The sequence below is a fragment of the Spinacia oleracea genome, chromosome 4, assembly GCF_020520425.1.
Source record: "Spinacia oleracea cultivar Varoflay chromosome 4, BTI_SOV_V1, whole genome shotgun sequence".
NCBI classification, from domain to species: Eukaryota; Viridiplantae; Streptophyta; class Magnoliopsida; order Caryophyllales; family Amaranthaceae; genus Spinacia; species Spinacia oleracea.
Window position 1 is genome coordinate 167933913 of NC_079490.1, and position 16370 is coordinate 167950282.

General features: G+C 34.5%; 1 protein-coding gene and 1 long non-coding RNA gene across 2 annotated transcripts; both read right to left on the bottom strand.

The window, feature by feature from the left end:
• Positions 1-1535: 1535 nt before the first annotated feature.
• Positions 1536-10210, bottom strand: LOC110801856 (uncharacterized). The gene is made up of 5 exons (XM_022007266.2): positions 9173-10210; positions 8004-8077; positions 6841-6952; positions 4559-4611; positions 1536-2048 (listed from the first exon to the last, which is right to left on the bottom strand). Exons 1-5 carry the CDS (start codon positions 10086-10088, stop codon positions 1905-1907), a joined length of 1299 nt encoding a protein of 432 aa, XP_021862958.1. The 5' UTR covers positions 10089-10210; the 3' UTR covers positions 1536-1904.
• A 1489-nt stretch (positions 10211-11699) lies between these two features.
• On the bottom strand, positions 11700-14675 carry LOC130459585 (uncharacterized). Its single transcript, XR_008919094.1, has 3 exons — positions 14538-14675; positions 14056-14107; positions 11700-11871 (listed from the first exon to the last, which is right to left on the bottom strand). It is a non-coding gene; the product is annotated as an uncharacterized lncRNA (long non-coding RNA).
• Between the last annotated feature and the right edge of the window lie 1695 nt (positions 14676-16370).

The following is a 16370-nucleotide window of genomic DNA, read 5'->3' on the forward strand; positions in this document are numbered from 1 at the left end:
AATCAGCTCTATAAAATTAGTACTCCCTCCGTTTCTTTTTGTTTGTTACGTATTCCTTTTAGGGTGTTTCACAATGTTTGTTACGTGGGAAAATCTTTCCTTTTATAAACTTATTATACTATCATTTTTTGTGCCATCTTTTAATTTTAAGGAAATTTTGTGAAACACTACCTTAATGTTTGGACATTTTGTGAATTACTACCTTATAAAAACTTTTTTATATTTTCCTACCTTATAAGTTTGATATGTTTTAGTAACACTACCTTGTAACAGAAAACGTTAAATCTCTCCGTTTGTGGACCCCACCCGCAACGACTTTATTCCATTTCTTTTTTTCCTCTTTCTGAATCTCTGTTCTCTTCTACTATTTCTCAATCTTTGTCCTCCCATTTCTCAATCTCTTACTTCTCTTTCTCAATAACTCAAGAATATGACCACCGTGGCACTTTACGCGCGTATACACAACAAAATCTTTGGATGACCTTGCATCTGGACTTCGCTTCGAGCTTCTTCAACGTCCCTTGTTAAGAATGTGGAATATTGTCAACTCCACCGTTGAAATAACAACAGCGCATGTCAATCAGATCATCTAAAAGTACAACACTTTGCCAATAACTCAAGAAAATCAAGTTGAGGTTGACCGACAAACTATTTCTTTCCATCTCTGCTAAAATAATGTGTTTGTGGATTCTTATTAGTTATCATGTAACCTGCAACTATATCAAATGATAAAGGATGTGATGTGGGCGTTGTTTGCGAGTCGTAAATCACTTAATTCAATGACAATGAACTATAAAAATGAGTCAAAGATTGAGAAAGAGAAGTAGAGATTGAGGAACGAGGGGACAAAGATTGAGAGAGAGTAGTAGAATAAAGAAAAATGGAATAAAATCGTTGGAGGTGGGACCCACAAACGGAGAGATTTAACGTTTTCTGTTACAAGGTAATGTTACTAAAACATATCAAACTTATAAGGTAGGAAAATATAAAAAAGATTTTATAAGGTAGTAATTCACAAAACGTCCAAACATTAAGGTAGTGTTTCCCAAAATTTCCTAATTTTAATTGGTCCAATTTTTTCAACTCATTAAATATCTTTGCAATTTCCCAAGTATGTTAAGTTAGCAATCTTTGTGCTTTTCCATTATTGGTTCATTTTGATAAATAAAACAATCTTATTAGTTGTTATTATTATTAGTGGATTGAGGTTTTACTTGGATTTACTTTTTTTATAATAAAAAAAAGAATATTTATTATACGTTAATAAACGTGCAAAAGTCCAAACGTAACAAACAAAAAGAAACGGAGGGAGTAATCCGTACTCTGTATTAAATGGTGCAAATGAGCAAGTCCAACCATTATTTCATAAAAAATGCAACTTCTTAGTGTCAAAATTCATAGGAAGAAGTATGAAGTGAACCAAACACAACATAGGAAATTATTTCATGAAAAAATGCTAATTCTGAATATTAAAATGTCAACCAAACAATCTAAGGGGACAATTCCTAGGAATTTTGACCCAAAAAAAAAAAAACTCCTATAAAATCCTAAAGGAACTTTATTCCATGTCAATCAAACAAACAGATAAACAGCTTTATCTTCTACCAAGCTCTCTCAACATCAAATTGTGAAAACTAAGAGAAGCTATTCTCCACAATCTACATTCAGCTCTTCATTCAGCTTTACACTGTATACATAAATAAAATAAAATAAAATGGAACGGCCGATCGATTCCTAAATGCAACCATCTTCCAAATCCCTCTAACCTCAGCTACCATTTGAACCTTAAAATCGAAATAAAAAACAGACTTCTTGAACTATAGAAAGTAGGTGCAACACCACCACAGATTAAAAGCAAATTAGCCCTATTCCCTTAATGAAACAAAATGTATGTATACGTTGTTTTAATTCTTGTAATCAGGATTGTCACGGAGGCCAAGTTTTGAAAGAACAAAGCAATAGGACTCCCAGTCAGTTCTTCTAAGATATTTCAACAGCTTCTTCCTTTGCTGCACCTTCGCTAGCAGTCCTCGACGAGAGTGCTTATCCTACAACAAAAGAACCAGCATAACTGTTAGCAATACAGTTGACAATACAGTTGACAGAGGAGAAAATCAAGGGATAGTATCACAAGTAAAACATTATGACGCCTCTTTCAAATTCAGTTTTCATATCAAGCTGACAAAAATACTACTCCCTCCGTCTCTTTTTGTTCTTTACGTTTTCCTTTCTGGGTGTCCCAAAATGTTCTTTACATTTCGTTTTAGGGTGTCACATAAATGCTTTAATATTCTATCAAAATCTGTGTCCAATGATTATTTTAACCAATTAAATTCATTTGAGCATTCAATCTCGCACATTTTTCCATTGGGGCTTTAAATTTTTCTCATTTTTCCAATATTAGAATTTTGATAAAGTGAAAACATTATAAATAAACGTAATTTGCCATGTTTAAATAAAAAAATAGAGTAATCTCAATGCACAGTAAAATGCTACAATGATACAAAATTCTAATCACACCCCCAAACCCCTACTACACTCCAAAAACATACTCCCTCCGTATTTATTTAAGGGATACACTTGCCTTTTCCGGCCGTATTTATTTAAGAGATACACTTGCCATTTTTAGTAACTTATCAACCCCACCATCTATTTAAATAATCTATCTAATATATGTTATGTCCCACCATCTTATTAAACAAATAATTTCATAACTACACCCCACTCCCCACCCCCTAAAATGACATGGTCCCCACCTATTTTACTTATTAAAATATATACCCAACCCCACTTGTTTAATTACTTTATTTCATTCAATTATTTTTCTTAATAACTGTGTCCGGCCAAGTGTATCCCTTAAATAAATACGGAGGGAGTATGATATAGAAATTCTAATGTATGAATTGCAAGGTAGAGTACACTGTACAGACAGCATAAGAACTTCGTGATACATAACTGGATGAGTTTTGTCATCCATCCTATATTCCTATGGGATTAACTGTGTAGCATAGCTACCAAATAACCACAAGTACTTGTATGTTGTATTACACAAATAGAAAGATCCCAAAACAATTGCCACTCAAGAGCAACATACTCCAATTCATAATCAAGGATAGAGACACAAATCAAATAACTAGCAAGGTGAAAAAATAATGACAGATATGAGGGGACGTTTGGTTGAGCTTTTTGGAATTGGTTGAATTAGAGTTAGAATTCATTCCATTTATTTTATTGTTTGGTTGGGTCTTTTTGGAATCAGGTCTCTTACCAAAGGGGTTCTATCTCCATGACTCTACTCATACCCCTGGAATCTCATACCCACCTCTTACCATAGGATACCACCCAAGTTACTAACCCTAGTTCACAAAAGATAGAGGAGAGAGAGGAGGGTACAACTGGCCACCATCTTCAACCAAATCCCCGGCGACCTTCGATCCAGCGAGAGAGAAGAACTCACCAAGATTAACCCCACCACTTCTGATCCGGCCAGCATCGCCATTTAATCCTTCCCTTTTCTCCGGCAATGTTGGATTCTTGCTGAAACTTTTTATTTCGACGGATTTTTTTCCGGCAAATTAGTTTTTTAGACAGAATTTATCCTTGTGATTTGAATTGTTATCAATAGAGTAGGATTTCAGATGAGAAAAACTGAGCAACTTTTAAATCCTCGTTAGTCGCAAGTCTGCAAAACAGAAATTTACTAGGATATTCTAACAAACATTTGTAACGAACCCAAATCAGATGAGAGTCAAGCCAGCTGTGCGCTTCACATACTCCAGAAGAGGACAAAACAAGAAGGTGCAAAAGGAAGCTTCTGAGCAGCAAGGGCAAGCACCACATCAGCAAGGATAAGACAAGAGTAGTAACACGAGGTGCGGAAAGGGTGTAAATAAAAGGGAAAGGTTGAGTGAGAATAGGCAGGCAATTTGTGAGTATTATTCTCTGGAGAGTAACAGCCTTAAGCTGTCCTTGAGACTGGTCACCTAAAGTCACCCCCCTTTTGTAAGCTGACAATTTTGAGCAATAGAAATCAATCCAACAATTCCCTAAAATTATTCTGTTGCATTTATTTCTGTAATTCTGCAGTAAGATCGTGCGAACATTTTCCCTTTTCTATTTTCTTTTTTCCTTGTTATTTCATAGGTCTGCTACTTTTTTATTGTAGATTCATTTTACTTTACATGTAAAATTTATCATTTTTGGATCAACTATAGGGAGTATTCGAATCAAAATTATCATTTTTAGATCATTGGGTGTTCAATAATCCATTCTAAAAGTGAACCAAACATTATGAATGAGATGTAAAATTCATTCCAAGATTAAACCAAACAACTTCAAGTTGGTTGGTTTTGAATCCATACCCCCCTTGGTATGAGGTTACATACCAATCCATTCCATTTTAATGAACCAAACGGTTCCGGAGCAAAGGAACTTCATCAGTTATCTCTTAAAAGGACAAAATAAGTCCAAGAGAAACAATTCCTGAATGAATATTAATACACACCTGTAATACACAATAACATACAGAAATGCAAAGGATCCCTGACAGAGACTTTACCTTCTTGTGCAAGACTGAAGATAGGTGAAGTATTTCTGTTGTAAGTTGTGCAACTGCAAAGTAGAACAAGATGGATGATGATCAGTTGCAAATCTTGCAATACATAAATGAGAACGGCAGTCATGAACACAGTTGTAATATTTAAATCTTATTCTTAAACTGGTGCCTTCCATTTACTTGAGTTCAACAGTGTATTTAGTATGTTTCCTATAACTCAAAGGTTTGAAAACCTTCACTACCATCTAAAAATTAATATTTCCACAGCCTATGTTCAATTGCCTACAATTTTGTTAGCGGTCCAGGATCAGGAACGATCTGACACCATTAGCCTTGGACAAAGTCCATCAACTTGAAGCACCAAGCGATTCAATGTAGGGTTTCAACCTTTAGACTCTTATTTGCCTCCCTTTTCTTTTCTTCTATTTTTCCCTCCCCTTCTACTCCCTTTTAATGTAGGTTTGAGATGGTGTTTTCCATATTGCCTCCCTTACCTTTTTTTTTAACCCTTCTCCTTTGTGATTCTACTCATTCTAGTTTAGATGCTTTTGAGTTGTGGTCTTTCCACTAGTTTCTAAAAGTGAGTACTAAGTCTCCTCCCATTCTGTTTCCTCCTCGGAGTCCTTCCTATTCTACCCAACTATTCCAATAGGTTTTACTACTCAACACTAGCCAAAATAAAGTTCACTACAATTTTTTTATTACATAACTTATATGCTGCCATTCCTATAGCCTCATCAAGCCATTTATGCCAAGTACATGAAAGAAGATGGGTAAATGGATTTATGCTGGTGATGGTTCTTTCTTTCCTTTCAAAGAACCAAAACAGAAAAAATCTTCGCCGTCCTGGTCAAAAGCTCTTTTCCTACAGCCTTGAGTCTAACCTATTCTGCAGGTTCATGCAAAATCATAACCTGGTGGCGGTGGGTATTTTTTTTCCTTTGTTTTTCTTAAAAAATCAAAACTAGAGAAACCATAGACGGCCATCCCCCCCCCCCCCCCCCCCACACAAAAAAAAAATACACAAGGAGGGAAGAAGAGGAAGACCTAGAAAGATGATAACCAGTATAACCGAAAGGAAAGATAAAGATTCAAGAGAGATAAACAAGCTCATTTGGAAAAGGGAGGAGCACAACCTAGGTGCCAGAAACTACAAACAATAAATACCCTTACACTTCACTGCACTCATTAAATGAGCCCCACCTTGGGCTTAAAAAGATGCACCTAGCACCGGACCTGACTGCGGCACATAGCCACACACCAAAAGCTATCTGGTATTAAACCATATGTTTGATGACAAGGATTCCACAAGCCAAAGACTAATATACCTTCTAAATAATTTGTAAACCTTAATCATACGGAACTCTATTGTCTCTACATTGGCAACACTGAGAAGTTTGAAACTCTCTACATTGGCAACACTGAGAAGTTTGAAACTTACTGATAGAGACTGAACTTAAGAATGAAAGCAGGAATCAGTTAAACAAAGTAGGAAAATCCAGAGATTCTAATTATTTTGGGGTGAGAAAGAACCAAGCAGGTTTCTTTCCAGACCTTTCAGGACATTAACTAGCCCGTTTTAAGTATCACATTCACAAGAATTAAATTACTCAAATGACTAGTAGCCGGTATCTATTAAGAAGAAAGATACATCATGTCCAACATTTATCAAGAGCATCAAAAAAGCACTCCTCCAAAAAAAGAGAGGGAAAAACAATCCGTCAAAAACAGTGTTTGCCGTCCTGTAGAGAAGTACTCCCTCTTTTTTTCTACTTCGACTTTTCCATTATTCATGTTCCCCACTTTGAACATACTTTTTAACTAAAATATAAAAAGAAATCTATTATTTGAAAAGTTAATGGATTTGTCTCAATATATATTTTTAGATATAAAGCTTTTACAAATAGATAGTTAAAGATACTAATGGTTAAATTTTTTGTGTTCCATTGAAAGTCAAAGAGGAACAATTAATAACAAATGGATGTCCAAATCCTGTAAAATATTAGTAGCCATCACCTTTAAACCAACACTTTCATTAACCGCACCAAAATATAGGGAAGAAAGAGGATTTTGGGAAGGGCAGTTCATTTTGTCTCTAAGAGATATCATACAAACTATTCACACAAAAACAATGGTTGAAGTGCTGAACAAAAACTATTCAATATGGCGCAAGTCAGGAAAAAAAAAAATCATATTGGCCTGCACTTTCAAGGGAACAAAGATTAACTTGGGGGGGGGGGGGATCTGAGACTTAAAAAAGCAAAGAACTTAGCCTGCTTGCTTACTTTGAACACGTGTTGATCCACAATCTGACTCGTGCATTTTAAACTCATCCCGCATTTTTTTCAACTCAATCTTCAGTTTCTCCTCAGCAGACATGTTATCTGGATGGAAATACTGCAAACAGAAATATGATAAGAAAAGGTAAGGAAAGTACTTCTATGTTTACGAGACAGTTCTAGCAAACGAAAGCCAGAGTATATACTGTAGTACTGTACTATCTTTGATAGAAAATCTTTTTCTGGAAATGTAACATATCGCAGATTTCTTATAATTGTTTGGTTTTTCACAAAGTTTCCATCCCCGCTATTGGTTCACTAGAAAAACATCAGCATGAATCAAGTCAGGGGTGGAACCAAAAATTATATATAAGAGGGGCCTAAACTTAACATACAATTTTTATAACAATGCAAAATTAAAAAAAACATTCATAAAAAAAGAAAAAAGTAAGTATGAAGTAAGGGAGGAAAGATTCAAACCTTGTACCCACAAAACTCTAAACTTTCAAGGTAAAATTACCACTTGAGCTTTATTAGACATGTGTTTTTATAATGCATATTGAATTTTTAAACATATCATGAGGGAAGCCATGGCCCCAACCACCCCCCCCCCTAATTCCGCCCCTGAATCAAGTAGTAATAAACTAATAATGAAGTGGTCAATATACTGCACTTGATATTCAGAGCTTTAAGTAAAAGTAAAGGGGTTCCAAGCCAGTGCCATCAGAAAAGGATATGAAAACAGAACAAGGAAACAAAAAATCACAAAAAAATGGGTACAGCCGTACAGGGAACCATGGGTGCAGCATCCGCCATAGTTTTACAACTTACTATCAGTTGCCAATTTGCCATGCAAACAGTCTGTCCCAAAATGTTAAGAAGGTAAAGTTTTGTCCTTAATAGCACAAAGTCAACCCGTCCGATTAATCGATTTGGAGCTGCAAATGACGCTATACCACAGCATACACATGCATGTTATCGTGGGGATTGCTGAACAATGGTTGGCCGTTGCCCAACTTAAGTGTTTGGCTGCCCCTCTCCCTAAAGTCAGTCATCTAGCACCATTCTTTGTATTACACTGATCAAATGATGGTTCATGATGTTGTCAAGGCATGTTCACAAATTTAACTGACAAAAGAAAACATGGGATTTCAGAAAGGAACCATTACCTTTTCAACTAAATGCTCTTTTGGAGGAGAAGTCATAAAACTAGATGGATCAGCGAACATACCAACACCGTGGACTACAGGGTAAAAAAAGTGCTTTTATCAGCAAATTAAATCAGAATAGCAAAATGAGCAGCCTTAAACTTGAGTGCAATATTCTTCAACCACTCATCATGACAACAAACAATTCAAAGCTCAGACAAAATTCTCCTCCTCTGCAGAGAGGGTAATACTAAACTAGCCGAGATACGGAGTATAATTTGCTGAATGCAACCATGCAGATTAAAAATATGACAAGAATTGATTTACAATCAACTCAAATTTATACATTAATTTTTAAACTTCTAAGAGAAATGCATTCATGGATACAGAGTTGGATACAATAATTGAGCAGATTAAGGATTTGAGAGTGTGGCCAATGAGGACATAGCGTAATGAATAATTTTAAACTAAGGCTCCCATTTCAAGAAGAGAGCTATAACCCCAAACATCAAACAGATGAAACATTTTTGCTGCCTTTCATGTCCAAGAAAGGAATTTACTCCCTCTTGCATTTCACATGTTCATATTCTATAACACATATTAAGCCCTGAATTATAATAGGCACACTGAATGCTTGAACCCAAATAATCTAACCTATATTGAACCTTGAATATAAATAAAACCATTTTCCAGAATCCTGCACAGAAGTACAGTGAAATCTTAATTTTTCATCAACAATTAAACAAAGTCCACGAATTAGTTTTAAACAACCTCATCCTAACAAAAACATACAGTACTATTCAACATCCTTGAGCTTGGTGCACTATCGAATATGTTTCAAAAAGCAATGATACAGTAGGGTTTTAAGTCATTTCTTCAAATTCAGGCAAAAACTACAATATCATCCCGTCGATACACACAACACATGAGGTTAAATGGCAATCACAAAACAAAGCAATTTCCATTAGCAAATTTTTTTGTTCTCATATGGATGTTAAGATTGACTACTTCATAGTTTGTGATTATCATAACCTGATGTTAAAATTCCTGGGTAACACCTACATAACTAGTATATAAGATAATAGGTAAAGCAATCAACTCGAACATCTGAATCACAGGCGATCAAATAACAGAAAACCCAATTCGTCAAAGAATATAAAAACATTTTCACTGGATAAAGAGACACTCACAGGAAAGGCTCTTGGGTTTCTCCTTGATCGAATCAATGGCCTTCCTCAACTCCACAAATACAGCATCGCCTTCTAGTTTTGATTTATCCTCGTTCACCTTAAGCTTCTTCAACCTTTCATTTAACTCCATTATCGAAAACCAATTCTCTTCCTTTCCACCCGTCTTCTTCCCCGTCACCTCAGGCCTCAGCTCCCTCAGCTTCCTCCCCAGCTCCTCATGAGAGTATATCCTATACAACTGGATTTCCGAAGACTTGTCGTCGACATTTGCTTCCCCTTTCTTCATCTCCTTCTCTTTCATCTCCCTTCCAAACACTGACAACGGCAAGTTCTCCACCGATCCCCCAATCACCTTCCTGCCACCACCGCCGCCGCCGCGTCCACCATAACCACTTCCTAAATTTGCCGGCTGATTTTTAAAGATGTTCTTATAGTTATTCAACGACATATTGGCACTCGTATTCCCACCACCCTGACCTGCTCCCCCTTTCAATTTGAGTAAACTCTCTCTAATCGCAGCAATCGACAACTTTTTCTTCTCGGTGTTATCATTAGGGTTTCCGACATTTCTGGTCAGATTCTTTGGTGGAACCGTCGATCGGCTGCGAAAATCCGACAAATTCCTATTGATTTCATCAATTGACGCCTTTTTCGGAAACGACGAACTTTGAGGATTGAAGTAACCAGTGTTCGACTGTCGCAAACCTGGCGATTCGTGTTGCTTCAGCTTCGACTTAATGTCGGCGAAGTACGAGGAGAAAGGCTGAGTCTTGTCGCCGCCATTGTTATTGTTGTTGCTGTTGTTGTTGTTGTTGTCGGACGAAGATGAAGAAGATGAAGAGAAGAGGAGAGAGAAAGTGAGGTTGGATCTGAGAAGAGTTTGAGAGGGTTTAAGGTGAAGAGCTAAAGACGCCATTGATGGATGCTTGGGAAGGTTCAAAGTTAGACCCTAGAAATGGGAGGCCATTGAAGGAGTAGCGTAAGGAAGGACTGAAGAAGGTTAGTTGATTTGAAGTTGTTGGCTTCTTTTTTTTTTTGGGTGGGCTTGTGTTTTGTGTTGGGTTGTTTACTTGTTTTGGGTCCAGGAAGTTTCACGTGACATGAGTAGCCCCTTGACCAAATTGGTAAAAAAAATATTAACATAAATATTTAATTTTTTATTTATTTTACATAAGCTCAATTTGCATAAAATAAAAGGATTACAAACTACGAGTACAAACTAAAACTAAACAATTACGACCATAAAAGACCTTTGCATAGCTTACAAACCAAGCGAAATAAAATCCACTACGACTTGAGGTAACATTCCCTTCTTCTGGCGACTCTTGATTGTCGTGATAATATTGCTTACAACACCATTGAAGTGGTATCTTGCCCGAAGCATAAACCACGTATGTTTCCTGATACTTTTTTGTTTCCACCAATGACAGTGATTCCCTTATCAAGGGTAGAGCTAAAACAGGGTGAAAGACCAGTAGAAGCGCCCTTGAGACCTATGAAACTTGGGAGACGAAAAGAAAAGTGAAAGAACAACACATACAAGCAGTCCTAGTTGCAAAGTCCTTGTGATTCGCTCACAAGGGAAACAAGTCACTAAAGTGACTTAATTATATTTAATTGTGTTCATGTAATGCAACTTTATCTTAAATTGAAGTACTCCGTACTAATTGAGAGTTATCCTACGTGTTTTTAAATAACTACTACTCCCTCCATCCCAAAATTATCTTCCTGCTTTCCTAAACGAGCGTCCCAAAATTATCTTCCTGTTTCTAATTATAGATGTACTAACTTTTCACTTTACCCTTGTTTGGGACCACGAAAACAAGGAAAACTAATTTAATAACACAAAAATCAGAAAAAGAGGAGGGGACCATTTGATGGAAAAAATGACCCCATATTACCCCTGTTTGTGTTGAATCTGTGTGCTTTAAATCTGAGCATTTTGATTGGTTGAGAATAAATATTATTGTATTCTTATTGGTTAAACTATTTTGATTAGGATCCATGTGCAAAAGAGGAGGGGACCATTTTGCTTATTCCAACACAAGTACAATCCAATCATTAGACTTATCCACTCCAAATATTTTTCTTAAAAACCGTGAAATTGGTCAAACAGGAAGATAATTTTGGGACGGAGGGAGTAAGAGTTATACATATAAAATACTACTAAGAGTTATACATATAAAATACTACTAAGAGTTACGGAGTACATAGTATTCCCTCCGTATTTATTTAAGGGATACACTTGTCTTTTCCGGTCGTATTTATTTAAGAGATACAATTGCCATTTTTAGTAACTTATCAACCCCGCCATCAATTAAATAATACATCTTATTAACTTATGACTCACCATCCTATTAAATAAATAATTTCATAAACCCACCTCACCTCCCACCACCCAAAATGACATGGTCCTCACTTGTTTAATTATTAAAATACTAGTATTTTATACACGCGATGCGTGCGAGATTATACACAAACTAAAATTATAGATGAATATATTGTCACAAACCAGACCAAATTACATAATTTATGGCGATTTTCCTTAAAATAAGAAATGAACACAATTTACTCAAATTCAATACTAAAAAGTAAATACAACTAAAACAGTTTAAAATTTGCATCATATTACTCTTAATTTCTTTCTTTCGTAGATATTTTTTCCCGGATTGTTGATTCTTCTCCTTGATGCGTCTCCACTTTTGATCGAACATGGAAAAATTCAGAAAATTTCAAAAAATCAGAAATAATCAGTTTACTCATAAATTCAGAAAATAATCCAAAAAATTGCAGAAAAATAAAATTAATTAACGACTAAATTTCATTATCCACCTTCCAGCATACATCATCGGTTTTTATTGTAACAAAATAACCAAGTGAAGGGTTATTTTCCAAATTATTCTTCCAGTTTTGCAAACTGAATTGTTATTAGTTCTTCGCTTCATGTTTGATTAATTATTGGTTCCGCTAAATTAATAATTTCATATACAGAAGAAATTAAATAAATCGATGATGTATACTGGAAGGTGGATAATAAAATTTACTCACTAATTAATTTTTTAAGATTTTATGTAGATTTATTTAATTTAATTAAAATAAAATAGATTTAAAAAATTCATTTTATGATTTTTAACACAAAACAACTTTAGTTAAAATACGGAGGAGATTAACTTTGGTCTTTGGATCTCTCTAGATCCCTCACCTCGTTTCTATCTCCTCTCTCATATTTCTCATCGTTCTCTCCCTTTATCTCTCCTCATATCTGAAGAAAAAAAATGGCGGCGAGAAACTCTTGGGTCTAGCTGCATCGTAACTCCTCTCCCTCACCTCTTTTCTATCTCATAGGCGATTATTCACTCCTCCCTCACCTCTTTTCGAGCTCACGGACGATTGGATCTCCCTGCATCGCCGAATTCACAGTAAAACAAAAGGAGATTTTGCAGAAATGGTGAGCATATGGTGAGTTCGAATTATGTTTTTGGGTTTTTAATCGGATTTTACTTCATGCAAAACATTGATTTGTGTAAATTGTTGGTTATTTAGGGTTTAGTTTAAGAATTTATTGTTGCATAATTAATTTTAGTTGGGGTTATTTTTGGAATATTGGGTTTCATGTCAAACATCTTAATTTATTGTTGCATCTTAATTGTTGCAAAACATCTTAATTAGTTATTTTTGGAATTTTGGGTTTCATGTCATGGATTGCGGAAGAAGGTGCATAGTTGCTAGGCGAGGCGCCAGTCAAGGCGATGGGCGAGGCGCGCGCCGAGGAGGGGAGTGAAGGACATCAGGTTGCTGCGATCAGTGCTGCGGGAGCTCTGAATTTGCTTAAAAAAGGCATTCATTTTACTCATGTCTATTTTTTGTTTTTGTTCATTATTGCTACTTTGGAGTTATAGATGATGGTTTTTTAATTCTGAAATGATTCTAATTGTTCCATGATTTATATGATTACTATTGTTTGGGATTTTTTTTTAAGGTCATTGATTTGTGGTTGAGTGGTTAGTGGGATTGTTTGTTAATTTAGACTGATTTCGATTGATTTGTTTAGCTTTAGATTTGTTAATTTGTTTAGATCTATTGAGTGTGTGTAAAATGCCATTTTTAAAAAGCAACAAAACATGTCATAAGTTGATTTGTTAGTTGATGTTAGTTGAATTAAGTAGTTTTTCTTTGATATTGGTGTTGTTGTGGGTAACATGTTTTGGGAAGGGTGGGGAATTTGGGGAATACTTGGGAACCTATATAAAATAAGAGTGAATTTTAATTCTGAAATGATTCAGTTTGTTCCATTGTTTATATGATTAGTGTTGTTTGGGATCTTTTTTAAGGTCATTGATTTGTGGTAATTGGGTGGTTTGTGGGATTGTTTGTTATTTTGGACAGATTTGGATTGATTTGTTTAGCTTTAGATTTGTTAATTTGTTTAGCTTGATTTTGTGTAAAATGTCATTTTAAAATTGCAAAATTAACAAAACATGTCATAAGTTGATGTTAGTTGAATTACATAGTTTTTCTTTGATTTTGGTGTTGTTGTGGGTAATTACAATTATAAAAGGGTTTATTGTTATCTGCATATACATTTTTTTTTTGGGTTAATTTGTGTGGGTTTTCTGGGTTATTGTATATGCAGAAATTGAATTCTGGGTTTCGATCATATTGTGGGATGGATGACTCTGTTGATGCAACTGCTGACAATAAAAAAGGTGGGTTTTTTCTCTCTTTTATAAACTAATAAAATCTGAAATTATAGATTAAAATTTAAAATCATTTAACAGCTTATTTAATTAAAAGCATGATATAAAATCTGTAATAATTAATTAAAATCAACAGAAGCATGCATACTATTTATTTTTTGTTTAAGAGATCGATGGGGAACATACCTTGTGTCGTTGGTAATTGTATGCGTGATGAACTTAAAACCGAGCGTAAAACCTGCAAAAACCATTTTTTATTTCAGGTATTCATGATTTTAATCAAATTATGTCAATTTAAATTAAGCACTCTGAAAATTGGTAAATTGACTATAAACAATATCATAAATTTATAAATTTTGTATCAATTTATAAATTGATAATCAATTTATAATTTTGTTTGAGTGATATGGACATTTAATCATATATTGTTGAGAAAAGATAAAAGCATGAATAAAATTCTGAAATAATTAATTAAAAATCGAACTTAAAATCTTGTAAAACCATTATTTATTTCAGATTTCATGAATTGTAAAATTAATGAATATTCAATTTCATTGCAATAACCAATTTCATCTGTAAGTCATGTATTTTTCAGTCGAATATTTTCATTTACACAAATTTTTGTTTTTATTTTCTGCATGAATCAAGGAGAAGAGTGTATTACTTACACGTATTGGCGGTGGTGGAGCTTGCTATCAACGAACTCTGATGGAACTCGGTTTACAGTGATTTGATGAATGAAAAGATAATTAGTAATTTTAGAAATTGTAATCAATTTATAAATTTGTTTGATTTTTTTCCCCGAACGTGAGAGGTGAGATTAGAGGGATTATTTTTTGGAAACTGTAATCAATTTGGTTCTTTTTTCTCTAATGACGTGAGGTGAGAGATTAAAGGGAGAGATTTTAGGGATTTTTAAATCCTTTCCTGATTTGTGAGAGATTATAGGGAGATTATACGCTAATTCAGGTTTCCTTATTTGTTAAAATTTCAATTTTCAAAATTGAGAACATTGGTATCTGTTTGAAAACGTGGAGGGTAGTTGGGTGAACATGTGAAGGGTGTTTTTGTAATTTTATTGGGGGACACGAAAAGTTAAGTTACAAAAATGCCCTCAGGAGTTGGCTTATATAATAGAGATCTACCCAACTCCACTTGTTTTATTATTTTATTTCATTCAATTCTTCTTCTTAATACTCGTGTCCGGCCTAGTGTATCTCTTAAATAAATACGAAGGGAGTATACATTATGAACTTTCTTTTGAACGGAGGTCCTAATAAACTTTTAATATGTGTATACTTTGTACCGCTACGTGCCTGGTTATGGTTACCTTCATTATATTTCTATTGCTACATATTATTTACACGCTGCCATTTAAGTACTCCATCCGTTTCAGATTAGTTGTTACACTTTCATTTTTCGTCCGTCCCAGATTAGTTGTTATACTTATGAATTAGAAATGACCCCACAATTATTATATTGTCTCTCTCTTTCCACTAAAACTTTTTTGGTCCCCACACCCTCTCTCATTCAATTAAAAAAATACCCCACTAACTCCTATCACATCTACTTTTTCAATAAATACCAATTGATAACCAAACAACCACTTATCACCTAAAACTTTATGCAAAGGTAAATGTAACAACTAATCTGGGATGGAAGGAGTATTTATTGTATTAGATAGGTTTTGGTCCAGTGTCAAAAGACTGAGAAACTATGTTTAATAGGTTACAAGTTTAAATTATCGGTCTCGTTCCTCCCATTTAAAATTTGCAACGTCGTCCTTTTATAAAACTTTTATTAAATGTCCCATTGAGAATCTTAGGAAACTATGTCCAAAAAACACTTAGGAAAATATTACTCGTAACAGTTTGTTGATAAATATTAGGAATAATTGACTGGAAAAATCCCAACTTTGAACGTTTCACTTTTATTAATCCCAACTATGGTTTTTTTTTTAATAATCCAAACTTTTACCCCTAATGACTTTTAACAATCCCAAAAACCGGTAACCTGTTAAAATGGTAAACACTTGCAAACTTGGACTTGGGCTTTTAGTTTCTCTCTAAAAAATTTGGTACACGTCATTCATTCAATATCCATTCACCCAAAGTTAAACCCTTTTTGTTTTTCATCTGCTGTAAAATAAAATAAAAACAAAAACCAAACACCTTCCATGCTCGTATGTTTAACCTTAGATTGTAATTTGACAATTTTTTGATTGTAAAAGGAGGTTCATTTTGACATTTTTGTTTTTACTTTGTGTTATTTGTTTAATTTGGCAGGTAAATAAACTTAAATCATACTACATCATCTTCATCGTGCTTCATTTGGTAACCACCATTTCTGCTATGGTTGTATCCCTTTCAAATAACTGAAATCAAAGGTCATCAACCTTGTTACTACTAGTAAGTTACTGGTAGTAACCCATTTAAATAAATTGAACTCTGTATCCTTTATAAAAAAAAACCCCAAAGGAATACACCCCCTTGAACCCGAAA

Bases quoted from the DNA above. Each gene is read 5' to 3' on its own strand.
- LOC110801856 (XM_022007266.2), bottom strand. From the start codon at position 10,088: ATGGCGTCTTTAGCTCTTCACCTTAAACCCTCTCAAACTCTTCTCAGA. The intron at 4,612-6,840 runs GTAAGCAAGCAG...TCTACTTTGCAG, and splicing joins TGGATCAACACGTGTTCAAA to TTGCACAACTTACAACAGAA. The intron at 2,049-4,558 runs GTAAAGTCTCTG...CTTTTGTTGTAG, and splicing joins CTTCAGTCTTGCACAAGAAG to GATAAGCACTCTCGTCGAGG.